Source organism: Nycticebus coucang, chromosome 2, assembly GCF_027406575.1.
Source record: "Nycticebus coucang isolate mNycCou1 chromosome 2, mNycCou1.pri, whole genome shotgun sequence".
NCBI classification, from domain to species: domain Eukaryota; kingdom Metazoa; phylum Chordata; class Mammalia; order Primates; family Lorisidae; genus Nycticebus; species Nycticebus coucang.
In genome coordinates this window covers 21,624,037-21,648,786 of record NC_069781.1, presented here as the reverse complement: position 1 = coordinate 21,648,786, position 24,750 = coordinate 21,624,037, and the positions used below count along the sequence as shown (strand labels likewise).

General features: G+C 43.8%; 1 protein-coding gene across 1 annotated transcript in view; it reads left to right on the top strand.

Moving 5' to 3' along the window:
• Window positions 1-1,772: 1,772 nt before the first annotated feature.
• The window catches only part of LOC128567301 (pappalysin-1), a 143,802-nt gene continuing 120,824 nt past the window's right edge, over window positions 1,773-24,750 (top strand). The window contains exons 1-2 of the mRNA XM_053564446.1: window positions 1,773-1,898; window positions 7,695-7,786. Coding sequence (XP_053420421.1) covers window positions 7,720-7,786 — 67 coding nt within the window. The 5' untranslated portion in view covers window positions 1,773-1,898; window positions 7,695-7,719. The remainder of the gene's footprint in view (window positions 1,899-7,694; window positions 7,787-24,750) is intronic.

The window sequence follows — 24,750 nt, the reverse complement described above, 5'->3', positions numbered from 1 at the left end:
ATAGAATGTGTGTCCCATTTATCTTATACCCTCATGTATCCCCCGGGAAAATCACTCTCCCACCCAACTCTGATTTTAGAAGTATCACCAAAAAAAAAAAAAAGAAAGAAAAAAGTGTACACACATTGGTCTAGAGGTGGATTAAATAGTCAATAAACTAAAAAAAATTGTAAGGCCTATAGTTCTAGGCCACATTTCTCAACAAATTAGCATCCCAGAGGTTAACAAGGCACCCATCATTCATTCATACACTAATTCAAGCCTTTTTGTGTATTTACCTGCTTTGTTTTCATTGACAGAAGACTAACTCTTAGTTGCTCTAGTGCTGCTATAACATACTCCCTTTGGGGTAATACGTCCAAGGGTCTCAGGAAGGTCATGTTCCTTACCAGAGTCCTTCGATGCTCATGAACTCCGACTCACTGTTGCGTTGAGAATCAGAAGACATTCTCTGCCCATTGCCCCTGCACCTGTTATCTTGTTGGCCTTATCCAAACAGCTGCCGCCCTAACAGCAGCTGAAATAACAGATGGGCAGGAGAACTTGAGATTTTTTTGACATCGTCCTTTTGTTTATGAAATCCCTCCCCCTAACTCTGGAATCTGATAGGAATTCTCTTCATTATCATTTTGTGTTTTTCCCATAGTACTCTTTCATTATTAAAAATAAATAAGTAACTGGTGCAGAAGGAGATAAAAAAAGAGGAATCACATCTCCATTTGAATATGGTCAGCAAGGATAGACAGGTGGAGTTTCCGTTGTTGAAATTGACATAAACGTGTATTTGCCTGGGAGGACAAATGCATTAACCACATTCATTAGGGATTTTTTGTTTTATGAGGCAGTCAGTGCAGGTAGCAGATCTTGAAGAGAGATGCAGTCTCGGCAAGTTGAAAATCTGGCAGGAACCAGCCATGGGATTCCGGGACATGACCCCACTTTGCAAGGGATGAGTTATTAAAACAGACCTCAAAGAGGGATCTGATAGGCAGAATATAGGGTATTTCTTAATAGTATGTGATTGTAAGCAAATTGCCTAACCTTTTCACATCTCAGATTCATCGTCTGTAGCATCAATATGAAAATATTAGCAGCCACATGGAGTTGTTTGACTCTCAAATAAGAAATGCATGAAAAGTGCTTAGCCTAGGGCCTGATATTCTATTAATGGATGCTGCTATTATTGTTGTTGTCATCAAGAGTGAAAGACATAAGGATAAGTGAGTGACTGGGGGGAGGAGAATGACTGTACACGGGCATCAGGGAGGGACTTGCTCGCGTGTAATGAGTTTCTGCTCAGGTTTTTAAACGCGGGAAAATAAGATAGTGTCCAGAGAATCTAACGTGGGACTTTCCCGCCTCTGGTCTTTTGCTCATCATGCTAATTTTTCCTGGATGGCTTTCTTTCACGCACCTTCATGATGGGTCACATGCCATATGACACTCTTCTATGTGGGTTTTTATAAAGCTTAAAGACAAATAGCACCCGGGTAACGTATGTGGTAATTAATCAGTCAGTTGATGTTGGTTATTATTGCTGTACATTTTAGTGTAGTCCATTTATGCTTAGCAGACTGCCTTAACCATAGTAGGCAATAAAAATAGTGCCTTAGCCCTTGCAGGCAGTAAAAATCATTGAATAACTAAATGTGCATTTGGTTTCAAAAGAGAGTGAGGCTGGCAGCATGTCCTCCAGGGGATCAATTTCCCTGATGTCTGCCCCCAGTGTTGTATTTGTATAGCTAATAGTCTTCCTTATATTTTTCCAGGAATCTGAATCTTGGCAGAGTGTACCAGTATCGGGTCATAACTATATCAGGAACTGAGGAGAGTGAGCCATCCCCTGCTGCCACATACATCCACGGGAGCGGGTACTGTGGTGATGGAGTTATCCAGAAGTAAGTGGATCCAACTGAAGGCAGAAGAGCAGGAGAGATGCCGATTTGGCCAAGAGACGCTTAGGGGGCTGAACAGAGGGAGCATGATCATATAATGGCCAGAAATGCTTATTAAATAGTCTTTAGTGGGTGAGCTGTGAGTTACCAAGTATCCCAGTAATTTATCAATTAGTCTTCAAACTTTTGGCCTTGGAAGAAAAACATTTTTTGTGAACACACACATTTCTCAAGTATGTGATACAATGTACGATTTAGAGAGAGCTACCATTATGCAGCTATTACCATTTGCTCTTGATCTTAGTAGTTTTATGTGTGGTACAAGGATTCTCTGTGTCTTTTCCATCACAGCCCACATTCGGGTATCAGGACCCAGTTCTTCCAGGTTAACTCACTTTGACACAGTTTGCTGGTCACCATTTACATTTGTTAAAGCTGCGTATTTATTTGTTACTTTCTTTTTTTTTTTTTTGTAGAGACAGAGTCTCACTGTACCGCCCTCAGGTAGAGTGCCGTGGCGTCACACGGCTCACAGCAACCTCTTAACTCTTGGGCTTATGCGATTCTCTTGCCTCAGCCTCCCGAGCAGCTGGGACTACAGGCGCCCGCCACAACGCCCGGCTATTTTTTTGGTTGCAGTATTTTGTTGTGTTATGTCAACAATTTGCAAAGTGGGTCGAAGGCTCGTAAAAGTAGCAAAGTGTTCCAAGTCACTATAAGTTTGAGCCATAAATAGAAATCAGTCCTCTGGAGGGAATATTGAATATGAGGATGAGTACACTGAGGCAGATGAATCAGTAAGTGAAGACTACAGCCAAAAAAGAAAATTATGATTTCAAGATACAAAGATGCATGCCTATAAACGGATTTTGTCAGATTATCAGTCTATTCATCCTCTTGTCCTCAGGACAAGATGTTACGCAACTGCCAAACGGGGGCAAGAAGCCATCAAGACGTTTGCATTGTGTAAAACTCAATAAATAAACTTCTTAGTTCCTTTCCTCCAGAATAAGCACAAAAATGTGTTTCTGGCACAAAATTGAGAGTTTTGTCTCTAGAGGTAGAGAAGAGAAAAATAATCATTCAAAATTAACTTCCTTATTGCTAAAATTGTGTTTCTTAGTGCAAAAGTATTTATTTGCAAGTTGCACTATGGCTAAGAGAGTTCTAAAGCTACTGACAGATTTAGTGGTAAACATTATGTGTGGAGATGGCAAAACAAGCTATTGGCAACATTCCCTCATTAAATAGCACTGTTGGGTGTCATATAATATCTGTGCAATATGGAATTACAATGACTATTTCTGTGGCAGGAGGGGTGGTGTAAAAAAAAAAAAAAAAGAATGTGCCTCACAGTTGGATGGAACCACTTATGTGCAGAGCATGAATCAGCTCATAGGTGTAGTTCACATACAACAAAGACATGTCAGGTGATGATTTCTTTGTGGTCATCATCAACACAAGACGGGAAGAGCCATTTAATTTGTTACCGATGATGTTGTGCTATGAAATGTAACTGAAAACCTCTGCTTTGGGATGAAGGGACCAGGTACAAGTACACCAAGGATGGTGTAATGATACAAGTAAAAAGAGTTAGCACAGGACTACCCAGCCACACAGACATCAGCTAGTGGCTGGCAGTGTGCTTCCTGATAATCATTTAGCATTAAAAAAAAAGAGGGATGTTGAAAATATGATCATTTGAGGACCAGTGAGTTATATCTTTTCGACTTGCTGTTCAAAAAGATGGTAGTGTCTGGCCAGGTGGGGTGGCTCACACCTGTAATCCTAGCACTCTGGAAGGCTGAAGCAGGGAGATGGCTTGAGCTCAGGCGTTCAAGACCAGCCTGAGCAAGAGCAAGTCCCCATCTCTACTAAAAATAGAAAAATTAGCCAGGTGTTATGGCAGGTGCCTGTAGCCCCAACTACTTAAGAGGCTGAGGCAGGAGGAGTCCTTGAACCTGGGAGGAAGATTGCAGTAAGGTAGGCTGACATTACAGCACTCTAGGCAACAGAGTGAGGTACTATCCCAAAATAAATAAATAAATAAATAAATAAAAATTTAAAAAGGAAGAAAAGAGAAAAGGAAAGATAATAACGTGTACAAGATTCTGCTCCCTCTACCCCCAACCTACCAAAATACTTTGAACTATGAACAGAAAGGTACTGATTGAAGTTTTCGACGTAAGGAATGACATTCATTAAAAACATTGGCACTGCTATAGCAAGTAACAATTGTCATGATTTCAAGTGGCTGGCTGATGTAATGTGTCTCAGGGATGTAGCTGTATGTCTTTAATGTTCTACATGGATCACTTCGTATCTGAAATATTGAGACTTTCATATCGAGGAGATAATGTTAGGATTTTTAAGTGTTAAATGATGGCACAAATCAGCTGATTGCCAAGAATTTGACTCCTCAAGCACAGACGGTGCAGCTGCTTGCTTGTTTGGGAATAAAATTAACGATGTGTTGCATTAAATGTTAACACACGAAGTTGTGTGTATTTAAGATCCACAACCAAATGTGGCAACAGAAGGAGAATATCTAGTTTCCAATGCAACAAAATTGGGGAAAGGAAAATTTTCTACTATTCTGTCTAACATTAAAAGATCGACTTCCAGCTTTTAATACAGCTGTTGTCTGATGGAGTGCTGAACCACTAAGCAGAGTAATTTCTTTGGAGGAAACATACCATCATTTATGAGTCCAAGATTGAGCTGCATATCTAAAATAGTTAGAAAACATTTCCAGTCCTTGCTGAGAACACACAATTGTGATTTGGGATTTTCTAATTTGGCACAGTTTTTTGTTCGTTTGTTTGAGATAAGGTCTCACTCTGTCGCCCTGGGCAGAGTGCCTTGGTGTCATAGCTCACGGCAACCTCAAACTCCTGGGCTCTAGTGATCCTTCTGCCTCAGTCTCCTGAGTAGTTGAGACTACGGGTTTCCCAGTACAATACCTGGCTAGTTTTTCTATCTTTAGTAGAAATGGGGTCTCACTCTTGCTCAGGCTGGTCTCCAAATGATGTACAATCTGCTCAAGCAATCCACCTGCCTTGGCCTCGCAGAGTGCTAAGATTACAGGTGTGAGCCACTGGGCCCGTCCACAAATATAATTTTAAAGTCTCAAGATTTGGAGCCTGATCAATAGTCTAATCAATAGAGTCTATTCATTTTGGAGACAGAGATGCATTGGGAAAATACTGCAAACAATATTATTCTTTTCTCTGATGTAAAGCTGTTATCATCATCATAATAATTATTAATTTTAAATAGTATTACTAATTTAATACAATTTGTTAGTACTTTTTAGTCTTCTGCACAGGCAGCAGATACTCATTTAGTCACCTACAGATACCAAATATTTGTCGATATACTTTGTAGAAAACACAATGCAGCTTAGGGATATTCCCCTACGGGGGGCGGGGAGGGAAGGACAACTTTGGAGAAAAGGACGGGTATCATCTTAGCCAATAGGATTTTTCATGGGATGGTACATGTTTGTTTGCTCTATCTATAAGGGAATTGACAAAGAAACATGGACCTCAGCACTCAGTGAGGCTCCTCATAGATGAAGGCTCAGTCATAAGTGATCCACAGCAACACATCATCCCAATTTCATATCAAGTACAAAGATAAAGACACTGGATGAATATTATGATAATGATATTTATACATATTTATGGAGCCCCACTATGCGCAAAGCACTGTGCCATATTATTATCTCCTGAGATCCCCCAACAACCATACTAGGTAGGTCCTATTATCATAATTGACAGAAAAGGCAACTAACACACAGAGATTTAAAGAGGTTTTCTCAAGCTTACACACCCAGTAAGGAGTAGGACCATTATGTGAACTGAAAGCCAGGTTCTCATCTGGATTCACCATCGTATGGCCGTGTGATGTTACGACCCTGTGTATCTAACAAGTAAAAGAGTGGCTGCTACATCCCAGGATGACAGGACTCTGTCACTTCCTTTGGGATCCTACGGCATAATATGGAGGACTCTCAAGTAACAGGCAAAAGCAGTTGGACAAGCGATTGATAGACCAAGATGCTTATATATACGTAGAAAGATGGCACCTGCTCCAGCTCGAGAGGTCAAAGAAGGTTTCTCAGAACCTCCTTATCTATGATCCTTCTGTCATGCCTAGAAGGTATTTGTAGTGACCCTAATGTTTGGGTGGTGATAGAAAGCAGGTTGGACATATTCTCTGTAGCTTAGGAAACTGCCCAATTTTAAAAGAATGAAAAAAATGTCTTCCCAGACAACCCATGGAACCTCTAAGAAGCACAAGGTGGCCAGCAATTTCCAGCCAGCAAGATTCACTGGCAGACAAGCCTGGGACCAGCTAGGAATGTGGGCTTCTTTGTTGATGGGTTTGTAGACAGGAGAGAACTTGAGTGGCTCTTTGGAGATCACTGCAGTGTCCTGGCCATCATAATTGCATGGCACTGCCCTGCTACTCCAACACCTCCTAAAAGCAACAAACATCATCCAGTGTTAATTGCCCTAGTGAAACAGCCTGAGGCCTCTTCCATGCTGTGATACATCCCAGCTGGTCTCCAGGGAGAGAGGGACAGCTGCCACACACTCTGTAAAGACCTAGAAAGGCAGAGTGGAAATGGAAACTGTGATTTTCTAAGCATCTACTGCATGCCACACACTGTTCCAGTCACATTACTTTACATTCTCATCTTGCACCAGACTCTAAGGATTAGGCCTTTTTCTCCCCCATTTTAATACATGAGGCCCAGCATCTGTGTACAGAGCACTGTTCAGTGGAGTTCTCTGCAATGATAGAAACATATTCTGTGTTGTCCAACACAGTATCCACTAGCCACATATAGTTATTGAGTCCTTGTGGCTACTGTGAAATGTTGCTACGATGACCAGAATTTTATTACATTTCATTTTATTTTTTCTAAATTTAGATCATGATGGGCAAATCAGAGAGAAGCCAAGTGACTTACCTAACCTCACATGGCTAGTTTGAAAGATGGGGCTCTAAAGCTAAGTTTTCTGTTTTTAAAGGATGGGGATTTTCCAGAAAGCAACAATCCAGCTAGAATTGAAGATCTTGTTCCTCCTCCTCCTTGCCTAAGCCCAATTCAAAAGCGTTGCTCATTTTCTGCCCATCCTTTGCAAAATCATCTTTGGTGATGGAAGTAATTCCAACAAAAACAATTGGGGGCATTCTTTATTTCTTAATAGCATTGTCCCACAGGCCTTGGAGTTCATGACACCATGAAATGACACGCCCAATGGAGAAAACAAAACTTACCAGTGAAAGAATGACTAAAGAGGAGCACATGAGCAGAAAAAATCTTTAAGTGTATTGGGGGTGTAGGAAAGTATCAAGGCAGGGGATGGTGAAGGATCAGCATTTGTATCATAGAACCTCCAACATGTCCTTTGAATTTGACCTTCTAAAAGCAGAAACACAAAAATGGCAGTGAGATTGTCTAGATACTGTGGGAACAAGGTCTATTCATGTATTTGTGCATTTATTCATCCATTTCTTACTCCCATCTGGCTTACTGACTTGAGAACTCAAAGAATGAGTGTGAAGCGGGAATTCTACTTCATCATCAGAAACACAAAGTAAAACAAATGGAATCACATCTTATAAATCTGTACCCTTTAAGAGTCTTAGTTTGAAGAATCAGAGACTCAGACAGGGGAAGGGATCTGTCCAAGGTCTCATGAAGGGTTCATGGGCCAGAGAAGACTTCTCCATGTTGGCCGTCATTCTGAAACTAACCTGTCCAATGTTATCTCGGTTCTACAGAGGCCAAGGTGAAGAATGTGATGACATGAATAAGATCAATGGTGATGGCTGCTCCCTTTTCTGCCGACAAGAAATTTCCTTCAATTGCATTGGTAAGTCTTTGCCATTTCTCAGGGCCTGGCTGGAGAAGTGGACAGTACTGGAGAGCTGGTCAATTACAATAACAACAATAGTTATGTCTACATTACAATTCACTTCTTTATGTTATACATGTTTATTGAGCGCCTCCTATGTACTAGCACTGTTTTTAGATATCAGGAGATACAGCAGACCAACCAACCCATCAAGCCCTCTTCTTATAGGAAATGACAAGGACAGATTACTTTTTCTTTGATCAAGCTTTACCTTATAAATATTATTGCTTTTTTTCACACCAGCTGTCCAGGATGGCTATTACTATAGGTGCTTAAGGCTTTTATTCTTATTTCACAGGTGAGAAAAATTAGAAGCTAGAAAGATTATAAAACTTGTTTGGAGTCATACAGGTCACCTGAAACTGAAGACAGGGGCCAAGAACTTGAACATGATTTTGTATGTTTCTCAATTGCCCACTCAGCTCATTTTGGAACACAACCTCTAGCCAGGATCTTGGACCCACCAGGGTCCCTTCTGCAGACTCCGAACCTTGGGCAGTCTCTCTGATCTGAGGGAGGAGGAATAGCAGACCAGCTTGTGTTTAGAAAGGAAACGTCCTTTTCCCACCTTTGCCGAGTCACTTGGGAAATCTGTTTTCCTCTGCCTTCTTGCACAGTCTGGCTGATCTTGTTGTTTCAGCCCCACTTGGGAGGCCCTGGCTAGCCCAGGGCTGGTAAACAGACAGGGGTTGGGGGCAGGGATGGAATTTTGAGCTGGCCCAGATGAGATCATACTTCCTTTAAGATGCAAATCGATACCTGAAGATCAAAGGTCCTCCGGCTAATCCCAGGGGCTGGAGGTGAAAACTAATCACAATTCATTTGCAAGTACAAAAGACAGAGGTGCTCTATCTGAAGAGGGAAGGGGCAGCTATAGAGGGGGTGAAAACCTTGGTGGGAAGATTTCTCACTGAAAGGCAGTTTTCTAGGAAGACTTAAAGGGAAGGAGATGTTCTCGCATCCTGGCATCTGCAGTGCATTATAGAGGTGCATTACATGTCCCTGCTCCTGGTGGATTGTGAACTCCGTGAGGGTAAAACCCATGTCATTTATCTTTTATTCAATTCTTAACTCACATTTATTCATCACCTACTCACTCCTTTGCACCCAGTGGGGGCTGAGCAATACAGTAGAGGTTCCTGCAAAAGCTTAGGGAGGAAGATCATGGGATGTTTTTAGGCAGGACCTTGGGTTTTTCAACTGCAAAAGATTTTTTTCTCTCCTCTTCTGATTTGAATGTCGTTGATAGTTGCCTAGTGGTATGGACTAAAATTAGGGCCCCACTGAACTATGGTGCAGCTGTGCCCAGAACTTGCATAAAGCCAGCCAGCTTGCTTTTCTAGTTGGGGCCTCAGTTTACCACCTGTAAATCAAAATGATTGGACTAAATGGACTCTAAGAGTCTTACCTTCACTTCAGTGCGAATTCTGAGGTCTGTGACTGAATTCCTCATAATCGCGAGCCGTACTTGTACCCTCGCAGCAGCTAGCATTAATCCCAGACCATGCTGGAAGATGCCTACCTGTTTTACCTGCATTCATGTGGCATGTAACTTAGATGCTTCTGGGAAGAGGTTGGGGTGTAGTGAAAGTAGGATATGATACGCTGAAAGAATGTTTGAGTCCTGTCATGCATACCCTGTGGTACTTTAGAACTATGTGGCAATACACAAAAATGAAGAAATCTTTTATAGTTAGAAGTTCATTCTCCATGGAAGGGGGTCTGTAAACTATGGCCCACGGGCCAGAACTGGCCTACTGCCTATATTTGTATATAAAGTTTTAGGGGGACACAGCCACACGCTTTCATGAATATATTTTTGGTGGATGCTTTCATGATATAGTGACAGCATTGAGCGGTTACAACAGAGACTCTATGGCCCCCAAACCTAAACTATGTATTATCCTGTCCTTTACTTACAAAGTTTGTTAACACCTGGTCCATGGATGTGGGGCCTTTGATACTCTTGGTTGTTAGAGCCTGGTTGGTATAGAGGAGAAACATGTGTGGAACATGAAATGGTAGGGACTAGGAGAGGCTGCTGGAAGTAGCCCTGGACTGAACTCTGGCCCCAGCTTGCCTTTCCCGCATGGCCCCTACTTTCCCTTCTATGCTTTGGCCAAAATGATTGTTTTGGATTAGATCCGTGGTTCCCAAAGTGTGTCAACAGGGTGTGTAAGAGGAAAGGAATGAAGATGAAGATGTTACCAAGAGGATGAGACTGGGATACCCATAGATCCATTTTATAGACTGTTACTTGCTACCAGATTCTAAGTGTTCTGCTTCCAATAGTGTGTGCTGAGCACCTGTTGTATACCAAGCACATTTATAAACTCTTATTCTTATAAAACTCTTTTATTGCACTGCTTTTTAAAAAGAGGAAACTGATAACCTGGATGGAGTTGAAACACATTCTTCTTAGTAAAGTATCACAAGAATGAAAAGCAAATATCCAATGTACTCAGTTTTATTCTGAAGCCAATAGATGATCTAACACATGCTCACATAAGAGGAAAACTTAATTTCATTCAAGTTAGGGGGAGAGGAAATGAGGTAGGGGAGAGGCGGGGGAATTGGGGTGCTCCCACTTAAAAAGCACAAGATAGGGGTGTATGGCACACCTTTTGGGTGAGGAACATAACTACAAGAGGGACTCTACCTATCAAATTCAAATATTGTGATCTGGTTGTTTATACCTTCACAATAACTTGAAATTTAAAAAATAATAAAAATAAATAAATAAAGAGGAAGGTGAGCCATGGAGTTGGAGAGCCATGGAGAACCAAATATACACAGTTGGAGCTGGAGTTGAAACCCAGAGTTGGACTCCAGAGCTCATTATGGTAAGCTACTTACAAAGAAGATGGCTTCTAGTCTTGTAGGCTTTAGTGGTGAATGAAAAAAATATTATTATGAAACAATTCACATAACAAATCAGTGGAATGGGCCAGGCGCCTGTAATCCTAGCATTCTGGGAGGCCGAAGGAGGTGGATTGCTTGAGTTCACAGGTTCAAGACCAGCCTGATCAAGAGCGAGACCGCCCCCCTCTAAAAATAGCCGGGCGTTGTGGCGGGTGCCTATAGTCCCAGCTACTTGGGAGGCTGAGGCAAAAGAATTGCTTGAGCCCAAGAGTCTGAGGTTGTTGTGAGCTGTGATGCTATGGTACTGTACCAGGGGCGACAAAGTGAGACTGTCTCAAAAACAAAACAAAACAAAACAACAACAACAAAACAAATCAGTGGACTGGAATATCTGTCAGTGGTATGTACAGCATTCAGGGACGGCTCTCTCTTACCCCTGTATAGCAAGTGGGTTTATGTTAAAGGTAGGACCTCAGCTATGCCCTTTGATGGGCATCTAGAGTCCCATTATAGACACAGAGATACAGACATTCCAAGGAGAAAGGAGTTGGTCCAGGCATCCCAGCTTGCAGGGACTACATTCCAAGGACAAGCCCCATAGCTTGACTCTAGAAAACTATCTCCCTCTACAAGGAATGGCTGAAAAATAGACAATGAATCTTTGGCTCCCAGCAGATCTAACTTTAACGAGTCAGAGAAGTGAGAGTAGAGTGTGGGGGCCCCTGAGATGGCACTGTTCTTCTAACATCTGTTAAGACAGTGAGGGGTCAAGATAGTGGCCGAGAGATCAGGCATACTGTAGCTTAGATGTGTGACCTTGGCTAAGCCCTTGATGTTCTCACCCAGAAAGTAGTCAAAATGGAAGCTATTTACCAATATTTATGGACTTATACTATCTGCATCTCCTTCCGAGACGTAAGGGATAATTCTCCTAATATATCAGTGCATTCTCTCAGGACCCCATTGAGCCTAGGCGTGGGCAGGTGATCCAGGCCTTCCCTCTTCCCCTCAAACAGACACACAGACCCCCAAGACTTTGCATGAAAAGCTAGTGGTGGTGACGCATAGTCTGCAGAAACCATTTTAATGAGGACGGTGAGCATGGCCACAACCCACGCCAGTTTCCCAAGGGACAGCATCTCGTACACATACCGCAGCTGAAGTGACTATGTGTGGCAAGAGCTCTGGATCTTTTCATAAAACTACTCCGGGGACCTAATCTGGAGCTTGGGATTGGGTTTCAGAGCATGTAAGCTTGGCTCTCCAGCCCTCCTAGAGAATCTTTCATAAGTATCCATTATTTCTGAATAGATTTTATTTGTGTGTTTGTTTTGCCTCAGTTACCAAAAGGTAGTTTCTGTTGATTGAGTTCTGGCTGAAAATTATTGTCATAAGATGCTGTGAGGTTCAGCCCCATTCCTAGCAAGTTAGATGTACTTGGTGCACATTAACTATTATTTTTTGCAGTGTATCTTTGTGCCAGAGGTTTGGGGGGAGGGTGTAGAATCTCAGCCACAGCCACCATTCATGGATACTCACTAGGTGACATGCTCTACATCAAGAATTTTGTTTACTTAGTGTGAGCCTACGTGAGGTCTCTTATTTCTGCATGTGGGATCTGAGTTCTGTTATGACCTATTATAACTTGTCCAAGGTTACCGTAGCACACACACTGTATCTCCAGAGTCAAGAGCCCGTGCTTTATCTGCTGGGCCTCCACATTTGAGTGCCTGCCTCCTTCCTTCCTTTGTTCCTTCTTTTCTTCCTTCCTTCCCTCCTTCTTTCTTCCATCTCTCCCTCCTCCCCCACCCTCCTTCTTTCCTTTCTCCCTTCCTCCCTTCCCCCTTCCTTCCTGTTTTCCTTCTTTTTCTGTTTTTCTCTTTCCTTCTCTTCCCTCCCTCCCTTCCTCATTTCTTTCCTTCTTTCCTCCTCCACTTCCTTCTTTCTCTTCCTCCTTCTTGACCATTTAGAAGGGCTGATGTTTGAACACCAGCATGAAGGTGGGTGACAGATTTACGGTGACATTCTCATTGACTTTTCAGAAGCCCACGCATCCGGAAGTATTCCCGAGATGCCAGTGTGTTTTTATGCAACACCCCGGGGACTTCCCCTTCCCACTTTCCCAGCCCCAGTGCCCTCAGCCCCCAGCACAGGGTAAGTTCCTTGTTAAAATGAACACCACCCGTAAGCCCTCTTAGGCCAGGCAGGCTCCATCCCTTTCCAATGTGGAAATTATCTTGTCCGTTTTCCTTCTTTTAAAAATATAACATACATCAGGCCGGAGGTTTCAGTTTAAAAATGTGGTATCAGTAAAATGATAAGTCCCCCAGCAGGCACAGGCTGGAGGCATTGTTCCCCAGTGTTGGGAATTCTGCTCTTAGAGCAGTGAGTCATAAACCACAGACAGGCTGCTGATAAAAGCTGAAGGAGGGCAGGTAGTGGTCAAATTAGTCAGACAAAATGTGAGGGATCCCCAGAAGGGGTGACGCTCAGTAATTTCTCTCCAGCCGGCGCTGGCTCCTGCTATCTTCTGGTGACATTTAATCCATTGCAGGGGTGCAGCTGTGGAGAGCTGCTCGTGCTGTTTTGACTTCCCACCCTGTGTTCTACGGGATGGTTGGGTCCATGTCTCAGTTTACCCGGAGAAGCCTCCTGGCCACAGCTTAGCAGCTCAGAGCCTCAGTTTCTGCCTTTGTGAAGTTCAGGTGATTAGACGGAGGGCTCTAATGCTTCTTTCCTCATCTGATGCTAAGGATTCCTGATTTGTCAAACAGCTAATTTAAAGGCTTTGGGTTTCAAATCCTGTTGGACTGATATATAGCTAGGAAAACAAAGTAGGAGGGACCCCCACGCTGTCTTTCCCAGACTTGCAGGCATCCTCCGTGGGGGTGGGCAGGCATTCCCCATGTGTCTGTTTCCCTCCCTCCCACCCCACCCGGTTCTCTCCCAGGCTTGCTGCCATTAGCCTCACTTTGTCTCTGATCCCTGACACAGCATCCCAGACCCTGTCCTAGAGCCAGGGCCAGTAACTCAATTAGCACCCCCACCAGCCCGCCTCACTCCCCTCCCATGTGGGCCAGATAAGAGGAAGGAGGAGGCATCAGTCTGCCTCCTCACCAGTTGCCAGGAGGGGCAGGGGGGTCACGGAGCTTGTGGCCCCTCTGTCAGGCTGCCCTGGCCTGCTCTGAGCCAAGGCGAGAAAGAAAAACAAGAAGATGAATCGCCACGGCTTCTTGGTGGCTGTTCCGATGAGACTTTAGAACAACAGTGACTAAAAAGGAAAACAGCATCTGGTGGAGGAGAGGGGAAAGAATGGGCTCTGCTGGGATTGCATTTATTATTATTTTTCTTTCTAACAATGTGAAATCATAATAGATGATCCACCTCTCACCTTTAAAAAAAGTTAAAACTGGAAAAAAAGAAAACTTCTCCAGGCTATAAGTATTCATTCAGACCACTCTCTGCAGAAAACACAGAGAATTTCCCCCCAAAAAATGCTTTCTTGAAATCAAGCTTCCCTTGACTTGAAGACAGGCCTCTAAAAGAGAAAAACACAAGAGGAATGTGAGTGGTGGTCAGGGTTGGAGTGATAAAGTAGTGATGGTAATAGTCATAATCTGTCACCTAGAATGGGTGGCCTGCTTAGCACAGGCATAATGCCACATGATTAAGAACATGGACTCTGGTGAAAAGACTGGCCAGCCACTTAGTCTGTGCCTCCATTTTTCTCTTCTGCAAAATGGGTTGCTACTAGTGTCTACTTCTTAGAGTTGTTGTGAGGATAAAATGAGTTTGTATATGTAAAGTGCTTAAAACAGTGACACAGTGACAATTGTTCTGCGTATGTTTGCTACTGCTTATTGTTATTGGTATTCTTCATTCAGAAGTCATATCAATCTTCCCAGCAACCCTGTGAGATAATGCTATTATCCTAATTTTATAGAGAAAAAGTAAAGTCCGTGATTCAGAGGGATTTAGTCACTTGGCCGAGGTCACACAGCCACTATGAGGGAGTGGCAGTGTGTAAGCAGAGTCTGCACACTTAACCATGAAGGATCGCATGTATTGGGCACCCAAATGCGCCAGCTTTTCTGATAAGTTTCTTAAATGATTTTATTCATCTTCACAGCAACTCTGTAGACTCAAAATAATTACACCATTTTGTTGATCAGAAAATTGAGGTATTGACAGTTGAAGTGAACTGCCCATTCATATAGTCAGGTAGGTCAGAGAAGGGGACTTCAAGTCCTGTCTGCCTCCCACAAGACTCTGTGCAGTATTCAGACCGACTCTCTGCAAAGCAAAGAGCATTTCTCTTTTCCAAGCTCTCTGTTTAGCACCACTGAATCCCAGCAGGAAGTGAAAGTGAATACACATGTCCCTCTTGTGCCTTTTCCATGAGTCATGAAAACAACAATTTTCAGTTATTATCACTCTATAAACTTTCTTCTTGGTGTATATAAAGCCCAGGCCTCCACTGTAGGGTCATTCTATGTTTTGTGCTATAGTTTTGTTTGTTAGCAGATCATCCTCCATTGACAGTAGCCAAATTATTTTTAAATGTAGACGGGGTTTGACACTTCATAATGTTGTCCCACAATGTGGCTCAATGGCTCAAGCGACTATTGTTTGTACTTTCTACCTGCGTCATCTCCCACCCCCTTTTTGGGCCTCAGTTTCCTCTTCTGGAAAATGGGCACAATTGTAAACCTCAAAGGTCCGTTTAGAAAGAGAATGAAATACCATCTCCAGTATGCTTAGGACAATTCAGGGCAGTTAGCAGGCCATCAAGAATGTCACTGAAGGGCTCACACCTATAATCCTAGCACTTTGAGAGTCCCTGGGTGGATCGCCTGAGCTCCGAAGTTGGAGACCAGCCTGAGCAAGAGCAAAACCCTGTCTCTAAAAAATAGCCGGGCATTGTGGTGGGTGCCTATAGTCTTAGCCTCTTAGGATGCTGAGGCAAGAGGATCACTTGAACCCAAGAGTTTGAGGCTGCTGTGAGCCATGACGCCTGAGCACTCTACCCAGGGTGGCAAAGTAAGACTGTCTTAAAAAAAAAAAAAACAGAATGTCACTGAAGGTGGTCTCGCCTTCCTCCTTCCTCGCTCCCCATTTGCAGGGTGAGTGATGCAAAGGCAGCCAGTCCACCTCTGGCAAAGATGGTCCTAAACTAGATCCTTCCAATAAATTACTAGGATACTTTGCAAAGTGACAAGAACCTCCTCGTTCTCAGTCTCCCCATTATAAAGTGATAAGGGCGAATTAGATGCGCTCCCAGGACCCTTTCAGCTCTGACTTCTAGAATTTAAATCCCAGATCTGTTATTGTTTTAAAACTGTGCATTTTAAAAGAAATGAGGGCTTGGGGAGGAGAAAGGAATTCCTTTCACCCAAAGGGTCACAGGGGGTCACTAAGGGGACAAAAGAGCAGGAAAAGGAGGAGATGGGGCGGAAGGCTGACGTGCAGGCAGGATCAAAGATCTGAAGTCCTCAACCGGGAGGTCTGATGGACGCATTCAAACACCCTTGAGTCAGCATCGGTTAGGATCAAGCTTGCCATCTCACCTCAGACCAAGGCTTACCACCTCCTTTGGAAACTCGGGAGACCTACCCTACAGAGAGGCAGAGCTAGAATGAAAAGAAACAGGAGGGCCTCTGACGCCAGAAGGGAGGAATTTCAGCCCGCAGCCCAGGTCAGCTTCCTGACTATCAGGAAGGGGTCAGGCTCAGGGAACCAACTTGGAGCTTGCTTGAATATCAGGAATGGAGACCAGACTTTGATGTGTGCCTTTGAAAAGCAGCCGGAGTCCAAGGCAGGTGAATCTGGGCGGCCAAGAACAAGGACTTCATTGTGGCCTTTACAGTGACCAGAAGTCCATCTGCACATACGTGTGACTCCATGTCCCTCTGTGCAGTTGTGCCACGGTAGCCTGGGAGAGGGAGGAGGCCTCTGGGCCCAGTGTCCAGGGGACTTTTCTTAGCTCCTGGCTCTCTGCTGTTTCTTGGAGTCCATGTTGGGTTGGAAAAGACATTTAATATTCATGAGCTGTGATCTCCACTTGAAGGGAGTGCCCTGGGGGGAATTGAAATATTAAGCAAGTGAGGGATATAGACCTAATTGTATCCTCCTTTTCTGTTTTGGACAGAGAAGTAATATGCTTAAAATAAAATGATGGATGAGCAGTCAAGATGGTGTGAAAACCTCACTGTTAGAGGCTGTAGGAAAAAATTGGCTGCTTGTTCTAACATGTGCCACTGGACCCAGGCAGAAGATGGTGCAGTTTGGCCACTGGGTCATGTCCCTCATTCATTCATTCATTCCACATTTATTGATGCCTGTTATTTGCCAAGCATTGTGCTAGTTTCAAGGGAAACAGCAGTGAACAAGGGAGGCCAGAGAGGTTGGAAAAATGACGCTAATAATTATTTAAATGTCATTGTTGAAAATGCCTCTAAGTGGAAATACTTGGAGGTATATATATAACCAAACCTTTACATGGAGGGATAATAGAGACCTTGAAATGTGACATTTAAGCTGAGGTTTACAGGCTGAATAAGAAGTGGGCATATTCGGGAGATAAGGAACAGATGACTGAGCAAGGATTACGAGAAGTTCAGACTATTCAGTTTTCAGACAGGGGAGAATTTCATTTTTAATTTCAGATGAATATGAGGGTGCACACGATTAAGTTACACTGTTTCTATTTGTAAGGTAAAGTCTGAGTTATAGTTGTTTCCTTCACCCAGTACGTGTGCCATATACCTGTGCATTAGTCCCTTTGGGTGGGAACTTGCTGAACCCTCTTCCCCCTACCTCCTTCTTGAATTTAGTTAAGTTTTTCTCTCCAGTGAGCTCATAGTTGTTAATCTACTAGTTTCAAATTAGGATTGAACACACTTGATGCTTGTTTTTCCATTCCTGTGATACTTTAATTTAGGAAGTATTCTTTAAATCTTTCAAGGTTGTTACAAAGATCCAAAATCTCTGTCTCCTTTATGGCTAAAGAGTACTCCATGGTGTATATATACCACCATTTGTTAACCCATTCATGTGCTGAAGGACATTTACATTGTTTCCACATCTTTGCAATTGTGAATTGGACTGCTATAAACATTGGTGTGCAAATGTCCTTATGGTAAAATGACTTTTTTTATTTTGGGTAGATCCCTAGTAATGGGATTGCAGGATCAAATGAAAGGTCTACTTTTAGCTCTGTGATTACTCAGGCAGAGGGGAGGACTTTCAAAGAAGGAAAAGAAAGTCAGAAGTGAACCTGGCTGGACTGTAGTAAACAAAGAAGGATGAGGCTAAAGCCCAGCGCGCTCTCACCCTTGAAGACTGTGGTGAGGCTGACACTTACAGCACGAAGGAAGGAACGGTCAGCTCACTCCTTCACGTGCCTTTCACATCCTGTGCACAGCAGCCATGTGCAAGCTCGCCCAGAACAGGGCTCAGTAAACTACAACGGCCCACAGCCAAACCCAGCCTTCTGCTTGTTAGATAAAGTTTCATTGAAACATAACTGTGGCACTTTGTTTCCATATTTGCCACCACAAAGGCAGAGCTGAGTTGTTCCAACAGAGACTTTGTAGGGCCCGCAAAGCCAGCTGGTGCAGATGAATTTGCAGTCAGCCCTTCATGTCCTCAGGTTCCATACCCTTGGATTTAGTCAACCTTAGATTGAAAATACGGTGGGGGGCACAAGAAAAAATAACAAAACAGCAATCAAAAATAATACTGTTTTGCTATTTGCATTATTTTGGTATTATAAATAATCTAGAGATAATTTAAAGTACTAAAGAGCATATGCATAGGTTGTATGCAATACTATTTCATTTTATATCAAGGACTTAAGTGTCTGTGGATTTTGGTATCCAAGGGCAGTCCTGGAATGAATCCCCTACAAATTCCGAAGGATGACATAGGTGGATACAGAATAGCCAGTTAAGGCAGATCAAGGCATGTGAGAGAGAAGGGTGAGCATGTTACTTCATATACCTTGGTCCTGGCCCTGTGCCAGCACTGCTGTGCTTTTCTTTTCCTTTTAGACAGAGTCTCACTCTGTCACCCTGGGTTGAATGCCATGCACCTCATTTTCACAGAAACCTCAAACTCCTGGGTTCAAGTGATCCTCCTGCCTTAACCGATCCTCCTGCCTCAGCCTCCCAGAGATGGGGGATTACACGTGTGAGCCACCCACCCAGCCACATCCATACAGCCATAATCTTACTGACTCCCCAGGTTCCTCACTTCCACATGTGTCCTTCACCCTTGAGGAAGGAGGGCATCTGTCCCTTTCTTGTCCTCAGCATTGAGCTCAAGCCAGTCATTGTGTGATACACTGAAACAAATGATACTTTGAAGCTGAAAACAGTGGCCAGAGGAGCCCAAAGGATTTATTTGTCTTCCAAAAGGGTTCTGCGGCACCCTGGGTCCCTCCTTGACCAGTGGAAGGAAGTGTCCTATTTATGGAAAGCCTGCCCCTGATGGCCAGGTGGTAGGCTTTCCGATTTCCAGATGACACAACAGAGCCCCCAAATGTTTAAGTGACTTTTGAGCAAGTGGCCTTCATTCAAGAAATATGTATTGAGCTGGGACACCGCTACAAGAGAAACAAATCTGCCTGAGTGCTGGGTCTTGTGCCAGCCAGCTGCCTCACATATTACTCTCCTGTCCTCTGTTGATCCTCCCAAGGTTCTGGGAGCATGTAAAAAGGGGGCCATTACTCCATCTTACACAAGGAAAAGCTAAGGCTCAGTAACATGAAGTGGCTTATTCAAGCAAAGAATGGGCTTACTAAGTGGCAGAATTGAGTTGTAACCAAGATCTGCCCAACTCCGAAACTAGCCCAGCCAGACACCCTCCTTCAAAATACCAGACCTTCAGAACAAGTGGGAGTGGTGAGAGAGAAACAGTTGTCCCTAGGTATCCACAGGAGATTCGTTCCAGGACCTCCTGTGAATAAAAAAAATTTAGAAATGTTCCGAGTCCCTGATATGAAATTGCATAGTGTTTGCATATAACGTATGCACCTCCCTTCATTACATTAAATCATCTCTAGATTACTGGCAGTGCCTAATACAATGTAAATGCCATGTAAATAGCCGTCGTGTTGTCTTGTTCAGGGAATGATGACAAGAAGAACAGTTTGTACATGTTCGGTACAGATGCAATTTGTTTTTTCAGAATATTTTCCATCCCTGGTTGATTGAATCTGTGAATGTAAAACTTACAGATTTGGAAAGCCAACTGTATCAGCTGGGTATTTCCACCCCCTTACAATAGTACAAATAACACAAGTTATTAATTAAATTAATTGGGTAAAATTAATCCATTGCTGCTTCTCTATTCATTCCTTTGGTGAAAGACTTTAATCCCCCAGGAAGTTTTAACATTATACAAGCCTTATAGATAAGGAAATGAAAACACAGAGGTAAGTGATTTACCCAAATTTCCCATTTCCCTGTAAGGGACTCTAGTCCTGGAGGTACAGCTTAACTGCTAATTTATGCTACAACTTCATCATTCAGGTTATCTAAAAAAATGTGTACTCTCAAGAGCTGAGCAGCCTAGCAGCAAACAGAAACTGAGAAGGAAAAACAAGGCAGGGAGCTCAGGAAATCTTCACAACACAAAAGAATCCCAGGGTCTCTTTAAGAAACACCATTTGAAGTGTTTGTTTGCAGATCATTAAATACTTAACAGAGGAAGAAAGTAAAAGGCGACTTTCTCTAGGCCACTACTGCTTAAGTAGCAAAGAGAAACGAACTTAAATCTGGAATTAGGGTGGCACCTGTGGCTCAAAGGAGTAGGGCACTGGCCCCATATCCCAGAGGTGGCGGGTTCAAACCCAGCCCTGGCCAAAAACTGCAAAAAAAAAAAAAATCTGGAATTATAACTGTGAGGAAGGAATTCTCGTAAGTTGGACAGGAGCACAGCCATTTTTTAGAAGATCAGGTCAGGGCAGTGCCTGTGGCTCAAGGAGTAGGATGCCGGCCCCATATACTGGAGGTGGGGGGTTCAAACCCGGCCCAGGCCAAAAATTGCAACAACAACAACAAAAAGATCAGGTCAGAAATGAAAACAAATGAAAAAAACCCCTCCCCAGATTCCTGGAGTGTCTCAAGGCCAGAGTTCCTGGAAATACCCTGCCCATATTCTGAAGGGTATACCCATATCCTGACCCCACACTAAAGAAGAGCCCCAGGCGGTACTCCGGGCTCACTGCCCCGTCCCAGTTACACTGACCAGGCTTTTAAAAGGCTTCTGCAACTGGGTAAGAGCTGAGCTGACACCTGGTCAGTCTCCACTCTGCTTTTCCCCTCTACTAAAGTCTTTGCTGTCCCTGGACTGGCCTCTTCTCCTTTCTCGCAGACCTTCACCCGGTTCTGTGCCAGAACCTATCAATAATAGTTATCAAAGGACTGGGTTTACCATTTGCTGGAGAAAAAGACGAAATACCCAAGGTCCCGGTATCTGCAGCTCTGTCCTCACAGGCACGGTGGTTGCTTTCTCTTTCCTCCAGGTGGTTTGCTGACAGCTGGGAATGAATGTGATCAGTCTCACACTAGTTTTTGTTTAAATTAAGCACTTGCTGCATACAAATCTCTGTCCTATGCAGGATGCAGATGGGAAGGACAAATAGCAGAAAATCTTTATTAGAAGGCTCCAAAGACAATGGTCAAGAAAGGGGCAGGGATTGGGGTGAGAGAACCCAGGAGCAGTGGAAAGCCACTGATGGGGATGCTGGTGAGTCTTTGAAAGATTCTAGACAGCTGGACTCAGATAAGACCAGGTGTGGGGCTCTGCTACCGTAAAGGTCCAGAACAAGGATTCTTTCCTGCGTACTGTGAGCAGACTAGTCCTAAAGAAAGCTACTGCAGGGAAGTCGCGCGAGGGTCTGATCCTGCAGCAAGTGGTGGATTCTGGGCAGAAGCGTGACATGCTGAGCGCAGTATTTTAAAAAGAACAACTTCTTTGAATGGGATCCTCTTCAAGGGCCAGCAAAATACTCTTGGCAAACTGACCTGAAGAGAAATCAGTTATTTCAGCTTTCAACACCAGTCAGAAACCTGCCCAAATTATCCGTAAGTTTAAATTAAACTATCAACCACCATTGGCAGGACTCTGAAAGGTCCTGGCTAGAGCTGGTCCCTCAGTTCAGGACTCCAAAACCATGCGTTTAACTTGAGTTCAGCCTCATTACCAAGGAAAGGGCTGCGCGAGCGTCTTAAATCCCTTTTCCAATTTGTCTTTCTGCCTTTTGCCAAGAAAACTCCTAAAGGAACAGGAAGGGAAGAAAAGCCAATTGACCAGACCCCCAAGCACAGGGACCACGTCTCTGCTCCAGGCTTGCCCCCCCCAGCCCCCAAAATCTTTTCCTGACTCAGAAGTGATAATGGTGTTTCTTACCTAGGCTATATTCTTCATCACGCAGACTTTTATTTATTGGGTGCCTCTTACTTGCCAGGTCTGTTCTACTTGGATACCCCCAGGCACTCAAATTCAGCATATCTAATTCAAAGTTCACCATCTTCCTCCCCAAACCAGCCAAAAGTGTTTTTCTCTCGATCTCAACTGGTGGCGCCACTAGCCAACCAGACATTTAAATCAGAAGCGTAGACTACATCAGTAACTCCTCCCTCTCTGTCACTTCCCACATTCAAACAGTTATCATTCTTCCAATTTTACTTGGAAATTATATCTCTTTACACCCAAATCAGTCTCTCTCCCCCTATTATCTTTGCATCTATTTAAGGACCCTTTCACGTCCTGCCTAAACTATTGTAAGAGAATTGGAACAGGCTCCCCATCTTTGCTGGTCCCCTCTATGACCTATCCCCCGTCCAGTGAGAGAAAGCTTCTTCAAATGCAATACCTTTTGTCACTCTGCATTGCCCTTGAGATGCATCTAAATTCCTTACTTGACCATTCAATGTCTGCGTGATCTGATCTGGTCATTTGCATTTTATATAATATCGTACTTCAAAGTCATGCTTTCTGCCTATTCTCTGCTTTCCTTCCTTCCTTCCTTCCTTCCTTCCTTCCTTCCTTCCTTCCTTCCTTCCTTCCTTCCTTCCTTCCTTCCTTCCTTCCTTCCATCCTTCCTTCCTTCCTTCCTTCCTTCCTTCCTTCCTTCCTTCCTTCCTTCCTTCCTTCCCTCCCTCCCTCCCTCCTTTCCTTCCTTCTTTCCTCTCTCCCTCCCTCCCTTCTTTCTTTCCTTTCTTTCTCTTGTTTTCCTTTTTTTTTTTTCAGTCTCACTTTGTCTCCTTCAGTACAGGGCTGTGGACCCATAGCTCACAGAAACCTCAAACTCCTGGGCTCAAGCGATCCTCTTATCTGAGCCTCCCAAATAGCTGGGACTACAGGGGCCCATCACAATGGCTGGCTATTTTTAGAGCTAGGGTCTCACTCTTGCTCAGGCTGGTCTCCAACTCCTGAACTCAAGCAATCTGCCTGCCTTGGCCTCCCAGAATGCTAGGATTACAGGCGTGAACCATGGCACCTGGGCTTGGTTTCCTTTCATTTGCTCATAGCATCCCCCTGTCTACAGTGTGCTCCCCACTAGCCATTCCTCCTTGGACAGATACAACCCAGGTATAACTTCCTTAGGGAAGTCTTCTCAAATTTGGGTAAGACTGGATGGGGGGGAGGCGTCCTTCCTCTATACTCCTACCAAATCTTATTCTAAAGAGTGAAATACCATGTAGTCATAACTTAGAGATCACTCACTAGAACCTCAGCCCCTGGAGTGCTGAGACCCACTTTAATTCATCTGATTTTCCAGGAGTTGGTCCAGGACTTAGTTCATAATTTGTGGTTCAGTAAACATAGAATAAGTGGGTGAAAAGAGGGTCTATTTCTTAGGAGACAGGTTTATTTCTCAGGCAACAAAACTGTAGTAGAGCTTTGTTGGTCTTTAGAGTCAGACCAACCTCAGATTGAATCGGAGACTTTCTTCTTTCTAGCTGTCACCTGAGGCAGGATTTCTTGGTTCAGGTGGCCCAGGGCAGAGGTTTCTTGCCTAGATGAGTCTGACATCCTAATTCTGGCACAAAAGGGTAGGGGACTGCTTTAGTTTTCTCATCAATATACTACAACATAGATACTCCCCAGAGCTAGAAAGACTCCGTAAGTGTTCGCTGCTGGTGCACTTTTGATCTTTATTGTGTTCCTGTGTGGTATTTGGGGGCTCGAGTGCTAATTCTCCTTCCCTCTCTCTAGACTGACAGTGGCCTTCGCTCTTTGTCAAGGTCTGAATGCTTTAGAACTTTAAAAGAAGAGGTAGGGAGAACCATCAATTTCAGTGGTGTTTGGAACACCCCCTAAGATTTTCTGATAACCCCAAATTGAGCTGCTTTTGAATGCCAAGTCCCGGTCTGCAGCTTGCCTCCACGTGGGGTTGGGAGGGGTGCTAATTAACCGGTAGCTGGAAAGAGCTACAGGTATGCCACCCCCCAGGCAGAGAATTCAAAAGGAAGTGGATAGCTGTGTAAATAACACCACTTTAAGGGGCATTTAAGCCAATGCTCTTTGTTAAGGAAATTGATGGCTTTGTAAGTACTGCGTCTGAAGGGAGCACTTGAGCTGATGGTCCCCATCTCGCCTCGTAAATTCCCTAATGGACTGTGGGCCCGAGGCTGGGCCCAGCATGTTCAATCACTTGCCAAAAAAAACTCGGATTTCACTTAAAAAAATTTAGAAATGCTTAACCAAAGCGTAACTTATTCGAGCCTTTGCAGTTTAACTGTGGTACAAGGTAACAGAGATAGATTACTTCCCTTTAGAAAAAAGGAAACTCCTGATCTTTTATTAAAAAAAAAAAAGCAATTAAGTGCTAGTTGGTTTCTGTCTAGTTTTTTGTTGTTGTTGTTATTCGTTTGTTTGAGACAGGGTCTAGCTCTGTAACCCAGTCTGGGGTGCAGTGTTGGCATCATAGCTCACTGCAGCCTCAAACTCCTGGACTCAAGTGACCCTCCTGCCTCAGCCACCTGAGCTCCTGAGTAGCTGGGACTGCAGGCAGCAGGCAACCACGCCTAGCTTTTTTTTTTTCCTAT